Source organism: Rattus norvegicus, chromosome 15 (genome assembly GCF_036323735.1).
Source record: "Rattus norvegicus strain BN/NHsdMcwi chromosome 15, GRCr8, whole genome shotgun sequence".
NCBI classification, from domain to species: domain Eukaryota; kingdom Metazoa; phylum Chordata; class Mammalia; order Rodentia; family Muridae; genus Rattus; species Rattus norvegicus.
The window spans coordinates 51,921,283-51,933,632 of NC_086033.1; the positions used below are offsets into that span (position 1 = coordinate 51,921,283).

General features: G+C 45.8%; 1 protein-coding gene and 1 non-coding gene across 3 annotated transcripts; one reads left to right on the plus strand and one right to left on the minus strand.

The window, feature by feature from the left end:
• On the minus strand, positions 1-4,670 carry Polr3d (RNA polymerase III subunit D). Of its 2 annotated transcripts, none has more exons than NM_001031653.1 (9): positions 4,629-4,670; positions 4,240-4,409; positions 3,627-3,670; positions 2,534-2,685; positions 2,273-2,397; positions 1,846-2,014; positions 1,233-1,498; positions 920-1,072; positions 1-775 (listed from the first exon to the last, which is right to left on the minus strand). In NM_001031653.1, the coding sequence occupies exons 2-9, from the start codon at positions 4,402-4,404 to the stop codon at positions 653-655; spliced, it is 1,197 nt and encodes a 398-aa protein (NP_001026823.1). In that variant the 5' UTR covers positions 4,405-4,409; positions 4,629-4,670; the 3' UTR covers positions 1-652. The 2 variants fall into 2 exon arrangements, with proteins under 2 accessions (NP_001026823.1, XP_006252334.1); XM_006252272.5 differs by lacking the exon at positions 4,629-4,670 and adding an exon at positions 4,578-4,628 and having other exon boundaries at positions 7-775.
• Positions 4,671-4,805: 135 nt separating this feature from the next.
• Mir320a (microRNA 320a) lies at positions 4,806-4,887 on the plus strand. Its single transcript, NR_031945.1, has one exon. It is a non-coding gene; the product is annotated as a microRNA 320a (primary transcript).
• Positions 4,888-12,350: the final 7,463 nt, after the last annotated feature.

Genomic DNA, 12,350 nt, shown 5'->3' on the forward strand with positions numbered 1-12,350 from the left:
GCAAAGGAAAGGAAAACTAACATTTATTGAGCGCCTATGGGTATGTGTATATATGTGTATACATACATACACACCCTTATACAATGTATGCCTGGTCTTGTGCAAGGAGTTCTCATCTACAACATTCCGTTTGATCCTCACCCCAACCCTGTGAGGTAGGTATTATCCTCACATGTCAGGTGAGGACTACGAGGCTCAGAAAGGTTAGGTAGTTTGTTCAGGGACACTGAACTAGAGACCAGTGAGCTGAGACTGAGTTTTAAGTCTCCGGCAGTTCTATCCTATCCCGGTTCTTTCCTACCCCCTTGAGCCCTGTAGCCCATGGCTCCCCAAAAAGAAGCCTGCCCCATCCTGCTCTGCGAGGATGCAGTCAGTTGAGGATTAAGACATAAATAAAATAAATAGCAGGGTCAGGTTCCCAGAAGTGAGGACGTTTCCATACTCATGCTGTGTCAATTCCCACTCATAGCTGCTGGGGGGGCGGGGGGCAGCATGGGCCCTAGTGTGGGGGTTGGGGGGACTGGGACTATAGCCACCAAAAGCTGCAACAAGTGGGTTAAAGAGGCCCCAACTGGGCTGCATGTCTTTGAGAACAAAGGTCTGGAGTAGGCAGCGGTCATGGGCAGTCACCATCCTCCTCCATCTGTCCATTTCACCGGTGTTTGTGATCCAAGAGAGATTCAAAATCAGGAGAACATACAAGTTTGTGCTTCACATGTCCTAGGACTGTCATCTCCCCTGTCCTGCTGTCCCCAAGGCCCACAGACACCAGTTCCTGCCATTCAACAGAGACATCAGTGAGAACCACACACTCACACCCAACCCAGCCCTCAGTCCAGTGACCCAAAAGTTCCTTACTGCCTAAGCACAGGCTGTTTAATACTTCCCCAAGCCTCTCTCTGGCCCACAGGGGTTGTACCTGCAGGAAAGAACAGGTTGTTCCCATGGTCACATCCAGAGTCACCTTGCCCAGGAGAAGCTGCACCTTCCCTGATTTGCGGATGAGTAGCTTGCCCACTTGACCCTCTGTCAGGTCAGCCAAGGTACAAGCATTCTCTGCTAGCCTGGTTTCCTGTGGAGAGAAGCAGCAGGTAGTTACTAGGCAACAGCTTTCATGAATGAATCCTATTCTGTTTCCCAGAGAGAAACACAGCAGCAGTGATCTATGCAACAAGGGCTATGTCCTGGAGCTATCAGCCTAGAATTTCCCCAGAACTCGCTCTTGAGCATACCCGGTCCTTTTCTTGCTTTATGACTACCATCTGTCCATCCTCGCCCTGCACCTCTGTCTTGACAGGCTTGATGTCCTGAGTAGGCGGCTGCCCAGGGAGGGTATCAGGCAGCTGAAGGAACAGCAGCTCCTCCTCCTTCGTGAGGCTCAACTCCCTCAGCAGCTCTGCCACAGACACGTCCTTTGGAAGACCAGGGGTCTTCCTGGCTGCTCTTGGAGGGGCTTTCACTTTCGCCTCCTCTTCCTCATCCCGTGGCTCCTCTTTCACTGCCCAAAGTGAGAAGAAGGAAAAGACATCAAGTAACCCTACCGGCTAAGCCAGGTCTCTGTTCCCAACCCTTCATGTCCATGTGCTTCACTGTTATTCAGCCAGAAGTTACACAGAGGAACAAGAAAGAAACTCAAGAGTGCGTGACTCCTCTAAAATGAGACAGCTGAGGCCAGGCGTACTGGCACAAAGACATGTGGACTGAGGCGGGAGCTTATGTCTTGATTCCACGCCTGTACTTCTGAGTGGGAAGGAAACGGAGACACTGCTGAGCTGCAGTCTTGGAGGTCATGTGAGGGCTTCTGGGGACAGCTAGGGAGGAGGGGAAGTCGGTGGCACGGGTTACCTTTTACAGCTGGCACATCCACCTCCATGTCTTCTTCCTTGGGGCCAGCAGAAAAAGGCTTAACGTCTGGCTCTTCACTCTCCTCCTTGAAAAGCCACCCTGAATGAGCCAGTGGCAGTTGTACTGGCATGTTCCGTGTGTCATTCTTTAGCCCTGGGTCATCGATGAACTGCCAAAGAGTGGGGGGGTCACATTAAATGTCAGCATGTGTGCCTATGTCACAGCCCATTTCAGGACCTGTCACTCCCTCTCCTTTGTGTGTATATGTCTCACACATGGAGGCAAGCAGTCTTTCCACGGAGCTGCATCCCCAGCCCCACCTTAGTGCTCCTGTGACCAAAAGCCCAAAGATGTCCCTGGCCTGGCTTCCTAAAAGCCCTTGTTAGCAGATACAAAGAAACCGGTCCCCCAGGCTGCTGGAACCTACATCATCCTTCTCCAGCATGCGCAAGATCTGCTTGGTTTCTTCATCTGTTTCTCTCTTCTCTTTTTTGATGTTGATGATATGAGAAGGCCCCATGTCTGACATATCCACAGTCTTATCCCAGTTCCCTGCAGGAAATCATGCCGTTCACTAGGGTTAAATCAGGGGGACAGCAACAGCAAGGGAAACCAAGCTAGGAAAGGAGAATCCCATGTTCTGCTTTCTCAGGTGGTCTGACCCGCAATCCAGATCCCTTCCTGGTACCTTTTTTTTTCATCATTTCTGCTGGACCCTGCTCAAAGATGGAATGGGACTGGATCACTTCTGGGCGGCCACGTCCCCGTCCATGACCCTCACGCTGGCGGTCTCTGTCCCGTTCACGCTTTTCCTTCTTCATAGTTACTTCTTCCTTTGGCCTGGGGATGAGGACAGATATAAGGGTCTGCCTCAGGAAACAAACCCTCCTCACCCACCTCATTTCAACCAACTGAGCAGCGTTTGCAAGCCAGAAAAGAGACCATGAGAATCACAAGCCAACCCTTTGTTACACCTGCTGTTACACCTGCTGTTACACCTGTTGTTACACCTGTTGTTACACCTGTTACATCTGATAAAGCACGGCCTTTAATTTCCTCTCACTTTACCTCCTTGTCCAAAATGTGGGCTTTCTGTCCTGTTTTTGCCTGGAAGTAGAAAGACTGGAAAGCAGAGGAACTTAAGAGGAGTATGAAGAGCTTTGCTCCACCTCAGCAGAATTAGGAGGAAGCTGAGGTGGAACCTACTGGGTGGTTGTCCAGCTCCTGAAGGAGGACAGAAACTCAGCCCTTTCCTCTCCTTGACTTCTTTCTCCCCTTGGGTATTCTCTGACACCAGCTCACTGCCATACCATAGACCCAAAAGCATAGAACCACCTCATCACAGACTTAAACCTCCAAAGCTTGGACGTCCAAAATGAAATGCCCCTCTCTGTAAGTTGATATCTCAGCTATTCATTGCAGTCAGACAAACAGATGGATGGATTGACAGACAGGCAGGCCCTCTAATGCAAAGTGCCTCAGAGCCAGGCATGGTATACACCCTAATCCCAGGGCTCAGGACATAGATCTGAGAGGCAAGCAGATCCCTGGGAGTTCTAGGCCAGCAATCTACACAGTGAGTTCCAGGATATGAAAGGCCATGTAGAGAAGCACTGTCTCAAAAGCAAACATATCTCTACATAACCTGGGATTAAAGCATGAGATCCACTGGTGAATAAGCCAATGGCAAAAAGTTAAAATTCCCAGGCTGCACACCTAATTACTTCCTCAAACTCAGAGCAAAAGAGGGTGAGTGGTGTTCATTAATCCTATGTACTTACTCTTCTTTGATCTTCCGACTGATGATATTTGGGGTGAAGGTTTTCTGAAAAGTAAAATACAGTACTGTATTTTCGCAGTGCTCAACAGACCAACAATTCTGGGAAGGCTTGGAGAGACAGATCTGCCAGCACTGACAAATGGATGACACAGGGAGACTACCGTAGCTTTATCCTGTTTGTTCTGCTTTCTTTTCAGAGTACTCTTATATCTACTGTTATGCACATAATGGGAGAGGACAAAGAGCAGTTAGTTACCTGCATGCCTAAGATTCATTCATCACCACTAGATTATTTGCTTCCTTACTGACATCCACAGAGTTATGAACACTCTACCAAGTAAAGCAATTTTGTCTGACTTTCATGGGAGTTTGTAAGGTGCCCATAACATAATAAGCACTTCCGAATGTCTTGAATTAACTAGGTTCTCTGCCTTTTAATTGCCTATGAAACCATGTCAATGTCTTGTACCAGCACCTAGGCTTGAAGGTCTCTCGCTAGAGGCTGACATCCCATCAGGGACAAATGGCCGTATATGAATGAACATCACGAATTGCCTCCCTTCGGCCTGGAACTCAAAGCATTTGGGTTTCTGTACAAATACACTCGCCGGTACCTTCTTGACACCGCCAAGGGTGAGGTCCCGAGAGCGGATGGAGGGAAGGCGGCCTGGCGTAAGCGGGGGAGCGGGCCGCCGGCCCACAAGTCCCCGGCCCCCAGAGAGAAGGGGTCGGGGCCCTCCAGGATTGCTGGGCTCGCCCGCGGCGTTTCCTTCCGACATGGTTCCTAGAGGAAAGTAGGCAACAAAGTGACTCCAAGGGCTGGATGCGAAGACCCTGGGCGGAACCCCACCCACGTAATCCCCCTCTGTACCCCCCCCCCGTCCGTGCGTCGTTCCCGCTGCACCACAGCTCCTCCCAGTCCCACGTGGCGAGGTTTCCCGGAGCGCCCCACCTCTAGCTTTGGACTCGTCACATGCCCTCTCCCCGGGACTGCATGACGTACCTGCGTTGAGGCTCTACGCCGAGTTTCACGACCTCACCTCTAACGAGACCAACCACCGGCCGCCGGTCTCACGGCAAGGCGGAAGTCTGCGTGGCAAGAACCGGGGGCTGCCATCTTACCCTAGGGCGGAAGTGACATCAAGGGGGCGTGATCGGACCATAGTATTTATCAGACGGTGCCTCGCTGTCCTCCGCCTTCTCTTCCCGGTTCTTCCCGGAGTCGGGAAAAGCTGGGTTGAGAGGGCGAAAAAGGATATGGGAGTGGATTCTGAACTGTGCGGGGGTGTGACTCGTGGGGGTGTGTCTCTGCTCCTGGATGACAGTGCTAGTGCGGTCCACAGGGTCGGGGGGGCCTCCTAGGTCGCCTACCTGCTGTACGGGGTGTACTGCGCAGCCTCTGTGAACAGTGAGGTCGGCTCTCGGGATGCATCTCCGGACATAGGGAGCCTTGCCCTCAGGCCGAGGCTGGCTGCAGCTTCCCTGCATTGACCTTGGAGTGGTCACTGTACCTTCGGGCTTGTCCCTTTGCTCGTGAGCGCCTTCCTTTGCGGATCCCTGAGGTCCTAACGCAGTTTGGACAGAGCAGCCAATAGCTCTTTGCCTATCTGGGTTCATGATTGCTTAGTCAAATCTGGAAAGAGCCTGGAACTGAAGTTTGCTCTTAAAGTGGGAGTTTTTGTTTTTTGTTTTTTTTTGGTTGGGAGTGTGTGTGTGTAGTGTGTGTTTTTAAGACAACACTACTCTTGTAACCCTATCAAGTCTGGAACTTAAGTAGACCAGGCTGGCCTCGAACTTGGCAGCAGTCCTGTCTCTTCACAGACACCCCTCAGGGCACAGATTACAGATGTGCACCACCAATCCCAGCTTAAAAAAATTTTATTGTAATGGATGTATACATTTAATATATACAAATATATATAACTTAATCTGTGGGGAAAAAGTCATTTAATGTTACACCACAGAGATCCCCAATACGAATTAAAAACATTATGTAGTTCTAGGGAAGGAACCTATTTCTGCTAGAATTCCATAGACTGCTAGCATTAAAATATTAGTGATGTACTGTAACATTGTGCCACACAATACTGTATCCTTTGTTGGAAACAAATGACCAATAGGAGTATATATGTATATATATGTGTGTGTGTGTGTGTATATATATATATATATGTATATATATATATATATTTATCTTCCTTAATGCATTCATTTGAACAGGTATATCGTTAGAAATAACTAGTGTACATTTGATAGATCCAACTTTTTTGTTTTCTTTTAGATTACATCCCTAGGAGTTTCAGAAGAAGTACATATTAAAAGTAAACTTCATTTTGATGCCATACACATGCAGTTACTTAAAGGAAAAGTAAAATGATGTGGAGAGTCAGGCATGTTGGTGCATGCCTATAAACCCAGCACTTGGGAGGCAAAAGCAGGCCGGTCCAAGTTTACCAGCTTGGACTACAAATCGAGACGGTGGTAGAGGTGATGATGGTGGTGATGGTGATGGTAGTGGTGGTGATGGTGATGATGGTAGTGGTGATGGTGGTGGTAGTGATGGTGATGGTGGTGATGATGGTGATGGTGGTGGTAGTGGTGGTGATGGTGGTGATGATGGTGATGGTGGTGGTAGTGGTGGTGATGATGGTGGTGATGATGATGGTGATGGTTGTGATGGTGGTGGTGGTGGTGGTGATGTTGATGGTGGTGGTGATGGTGGTGGAGGTGGTGGTGATGATGGTGGTGGTGGTGATGATCAGCAGAGCCTAAATTCTGTTTACTTTGCCTTCCCCAATTGTAAGATCTAGCCCTTTTATCAAAACCAGAGTATTAACATTTTTTGCAGTCATGGTACAAGACATTTCAACACTACAGAAATCCCTGGAGCTGCCCTTTCAGATACAGTCTTCCTTACTGCTGAGCCTTCTCTTCCTTTCCTCACTCCTCCCCCCACTAATCTAGTCTCCATTTCTAACATTTTGTTATTTCAGAAGATAGAGTCTTATTATGTATCTCTGGCTGACCCGAAACTCACTGTAGAGACAAGACTTGACTTCAGACGTTCAGTAAAGTATCTGCCTCTCTGCCTCAGCGGTTCTAGAATTAAAGGAATGTGCCATCGTGCCCAGCTTTTGTGGCTGCACTTTTATCCCCATAATTTTGTGGCTATTATCCAAGTGATATATATCATTAGTTTGTTCCTTTTCCTACTTTGTATCTGTGGTCTCTTTAATCATCCTTTGAAAGACATCTGGCCGGGTTGGAGACTTAGCTCAGCGGTAGAGCGCTTGCCTAGGAAGCGCAAGGCCCTGGGTTCGGTCCCCAGCTCCGAAGGGGGGAAAAAAAAAAGACATCTGGCTTGTTTAGTTTGTGTCTATTGTGAATAAAATTGCTGTGAATAACCATGCAGCTTTTTGTGTCAATACAAATTTTCTCTGGAATGAGTGCACCTGTTGATTTGTATGATTGAATGATTAATCTTGGAAACATGAACAACAAACTGGCTTCCATGGTGGCTAGACTATTTTCGATGAGTATTCTGTGGGTCATCATCAATGCTACTAATTGTTTTCAAAGAGTCCTTATGCAAGAGGACTGGAGGTGCCTCCATGATTAAGAAACTTGCTGCCCTTGTTCCCAACTCTTAGGTAGTGGCTCTCAGCTGTCCATAATTTATTTTCAGGGGATTTGGTGGCCTCCGAGGTCACCAGGCAAGCTAACAGTGCACATGCATGCATGCAGGCAAAAACCGTTTATGCTCATAGAATAAGAACAAATAAATCCTTTTTTTAAAAAAAGTGCTGTGTTAGCTTGTCGGTGGTGGCATGTGCCTTTTATCCCAGCCCTGAGGGTGGTAGTGGTGCTCACCTTTAATTCCAGCACTTGGGAGGTAATAGGTGAGTCTCCCAGCCTAGTCTACAGAGAGTTCCAGGACAGCCAGGGCTACACAAAGAAACCATGCCTCAGAAAAACAAAAGATAAAAAATACTGCGCTAAGATGTATCACTACTAAAAAAGTAAGAATAAAATTAGAGAAGGGCCTGAGAGATCCCCACTCCTCTCTGAGGATTTTCCAGGTGGTTAAAAGTTGATGGGAGGAAAGGAAACACATGTTCCTTCAGTGGTGTAACCATTGGTAAGATGTTCATGTTCCTTTAAACAGCCTCCAGTAAAACTGATTGAATCACACACACAAATAGTAGAAGGGTAGCTAGCTAGGAAGAGGAATAGTGGGCCAGTGTCTTAGCTAGTTTAATGTCAACTTGACACAAGACAGAGTCATTGGAGAAGAGGGCACCTCAGTTGAGGAAAATGCCTCTATAAGATTAGGCCTTAGGCAGGTCTCTGGGGCATTCCCCTACTTAGTGATGGAGGGTGGGGAACAGCAATAGGTGGTGCCATATAGAAGACCTCATACTAATACTATCCAAACTATTCCACAGAATTGAAACTGATGGAGCACTATGGAATTTCTTCTATGAAGCCACAATTACTCTTATACCTAAACCACACAAAGACCCAACAAAGAGAACTTCAGGGTTGGGGATTTAGCTCAGTGATAGAGTGCTTGCTTAGGAAGCGCAAGGCCCTGGGTTCGGTCCCCAGCTCCGAAAAAAAAGAACCAAAAAAAAAAAAAAAGAAAAAAGAAAGAAAGAAAGAGAACTTCAGACCAATTTCCCTTATGAATATCGACGCAAAAATACTCAATAAAATTCTGGCAAACTGAATCCAAGAGCACATCAAAACAATCATCCACCATGATCAAGTAGGCTTCATCCCAGGCATGCAGGGATGGTTTAATATACGGAAAACCATTAGTGTAATCCATTATATAAACAAATTGAAAGAACAAAACCACATGATCATTTCATTAGATGCTGAGAAAGCATTTGACAAAATTCAACACCCCTTCATGATAAAAGTCCTGGAAAGAATAGGAATTCAAGGCCCATACCTAAACATAGTAAAAGCCATGTACAGCAAACCAGTAGCTAACATTAAACTAAATGGAAACTTGAAGCAATCCCACTAAAACAGGGACTAGACAAGGCTGCCCACTCTCTCCCTACTTATTCAATATAGTTCTTGAAGTCCTAGCCAGAGCAATCAGACAACAAAAGGAGATCAAGGGGATACAGATTGGAAAAGAAGAAGTCAAAATATCACTATTTGCAGATGATATGATAGTATATTTAAGTGATCCCAAAAGTTCCACCAGAGAACTACTAAAGCTGATAAACAACTTCAGCAACGTGGCTGGGTATAAAATTAACTCAAATAAATCAGTAGCCTTCCTCTACACAAAAGAGAAACAAGCCAAGAAAGAAATTAGGGAAACGACACCCTTCATAATAGTCCCAAATTGTCCCCACCAGCGGGGACCCAGTTATTCAGGGTCCCGAAGAGGCTTTCTACCTGTGGGCCAAAACGGGGGTGAAGAGAAGAAGGAGACCAAGCAAGATTCTGTTGTCAAGGTCTCGTTTATTGGGATGAACGTTACAGCTTTTAAGGCTTTCAGGAAGGGGGAGTGACCTTTGTGAAACATGAAGGAGGGGGAGGTGCGGAAATAGGTAGTGATAGCTGGAGGCAAAGAGGTCAGGCGGTAGACGATGAGGTCAGGCGGTGGAGACACCAGGTGTTGATTCAGGAGGGAACAGGTATCTGCTAAGGGAGCTGAGGCATCTCTTGAATGTTATCTTCCTGTGCCGTAAATTCATGGGAGAGGCTTTCATTGAACAATCTTAAGACTTAAGGCAGTCATCTTAGGGGTGAGTCTCTGTGGCCAAACAGCCCAGAGTCACCTAGCCACTTTGAGCCATGCAGTCAAAAAGCAGCTAGGCCCAAATCCAATATGGCTCCATGCACCAAATAATATAAAATACCTCGGTGTGACTTTAACCAAGCAAATAAAAGATCTGTATGATAAGAACTTCAAGCCTCTGAAGAAAGAAATTGAAGAAGACCTCAGAAGATGGAAAGATCTCCCATGCTCATGGATTGGCAGAATTAATATAGTAAAAATGGCCATTTTACCAAAAGCAATCTACAGATTCAATGCAATCCCCATCAAAATTCTTCAGAGAGTTAGACAGAACAATTTGCAAATTCATCTGGAATAACAAAAAAAACAGGATAGCTAAAACTATCCTCAACTTCTGGGGGAAGGACTTCTGGGGGAATCACTATCCCTGAACCCAAGCAGTATTACAGAGCAAAAGTGATAAAAACAAACAAACAAAAAAAAAACAAAAACAAAAACAAAAACAAAAAAAACCTGCATGGTATTGGTACAGAGACAGACAGATAGAATAGAATTGAAGACCCAGAAATGAACCCACACACCTATGGTCACTTGGTTTTTGACAAAAGAGCCAAAACCATCCAATGGAAAAAAGATAGCATTTTCAGCAAATGGTGCTGGTTCAACTGGAGTTCAACATGTAGAAGAATGCAGATCGATCCATGCTTATCACCCTGTACAAAGCTTAAGTCCAAGTGGATCAAGAACCTCCACATCAAACCAGATACACTCAAACTAATAGAAGAAAAAGTGGGGAAGCATCTCAAACACATGGGCACTGGAGAAAATTTCCTGAACAAAACACCAATGGCTTATGCTCTAAGACCAAGAATCGACAAATGGGATCTCATAAAACTGCAAAGCTTCTGTAAGGCAAAGGACACTGTTGTTAGGACAAAGGGACAACCAACAGATTGGGAAAAGATCTTTACCAATCCTACAACAGATAGAGGCCTTATATCCAAAATATACAAAGAACTCAAGAAGTTAGACTGCAGGGAGACAAATAACCCTATTAAAAATGGGGTTCAGAGCTAAACGAAGAATTCACAGCTGAGGGATGCCGAATGGCTGAGAAACACCTAAAGAAATGTTCAACATCTTTAGTCATAAGGGAAATGCAAATCAAAACAACCCTGAGATTTCACCTCACACCAGTGAGAATGGCTAAGATCAAAAACTCAGGTGACAGCAAATGCTTGGAGAAAGAGGACACTCCTCCATTGTTGGTGGGATTGCAGACTGGTACAACCATTCTGGAAATCAGTCTGGAGGTTCCTCAGAAAATTGGACATTGAACTACCTGAGGACCCAGCTTTACCTCTCTTGGGCATATACCCAAAAGATGTCCCAACATATAACTAAGACACATGCTCCACTATGTTCATAGCAGCCTTATTTATAATAGCCAGAAGCTGGAAAGAACCCAGATGCCCTTCAACAGAGGAATGGATTTAAAAAATGTGGTACATCTACACAATGGAATATTACTCAGCTATAAAACAATGACTTTATGAAATTCATAGGCAAATGGATGGAACTGGAAAATATCATCCTGAGTGAGGTAACCCAATCACAGAAAAACACACATGGTATGCACTCAGTGATAAGTGGCTATTAACCCAAATGCTTGAATTACCCTAGATGCCTAGAACAAATGAAACTCAAGACGGATGATCAAAATGTGAATGCTTCACTCCTTCTTTAAAGGGGGAACAAGAATCCCCTTGGCAGGGAATAGAGAGGCAAAGTTTAGAACAGAGGCAGAAGGAACACCCATTCAGAGCCTGCCCCACATGTGGCCCATACATATACAGCCACCAAACTAAATAAGATGGATGAAGCAAAGAAGTGCAGACCGACAGGAGCCGGATGTAGATCGCTCCTGAGAGACACAGCCAGAATACAGCAAATACAGAGGCGAATGCCAGCAGCAAACCACTGAACTGAGAATGGGACCCCCGTTGAAGGAATCAGAGAAAGGACTGGAAGAGCTTGAAGGGGCTTGAGACCCCATATGAACAACAATGCCAAGCAACCAGAGCTTCCAGGAACTAAGCCACTACCGAAAGACTATACATGGACTGACCCTGGGCTCCAACCTCATAGGTAGCAATGAATAGCCTAGTAAGAGCACCAGTGGAAGGGGAAGCCCTTGGTCCTGCCAAGACTGAACACCTAGTGAATGTGATTGTTGGGGGGAGGGTGGTAATGGGGGGAGGATGGGGAGGGGAAGCCCGTATTGAAGGTGAAGGAAAGGGGTTAGGGGGATGTTGGCCTGGAAACCGGGAAGGGGAATAACAATCGAAATGTAAATAAGAAATACTCAAGTTAATAAAGATTAAAAAAAAGAAAATAAATGCTGAGCAAATCATGAGGATCAACACAGGAAGCAGTACCCCTCTATGGCTTCTGTATCAGCTCCTGCTTCCAGGTTCTTGCCCTGCTTGAGTTCCTGTTCTGACTTCCTCTGATGGTGAACTGTGATGTGGAAGTGTAAGCTGAATAAACCCTTCTCCCCTCAAATTTCTTTGGTCATGGTATTTCATCAAGGCAATAGTAACTCTAAGACAGACAGGGAGTGGGACAAGTGAGGATAGGGGGTTATGGCTATGATCAAAATGTATGATCAATTCTCTTGCAATGTTTTTGGAATTTCCAGGAAGAAGACTTAAATCAGATATTTTAACATACCGTTTATTTGTTTATATAGGGTCTTTTGTTTCCAAGCTTGTTAAGTAGTCATTTATGACCTTGAACTTCTGATCCTGCTAACTTAACCTCCAGAATGCTGGGGTTATAGGTGTGTGCTTTGGTTATTTTTCTACCACTATGATCAAACACCATGATCAAAAGCAACTTGAAGAGAAAATGTTTTGTTTGGCTTACATACCCTAAATCACATTGAGGGAAGCCAATATA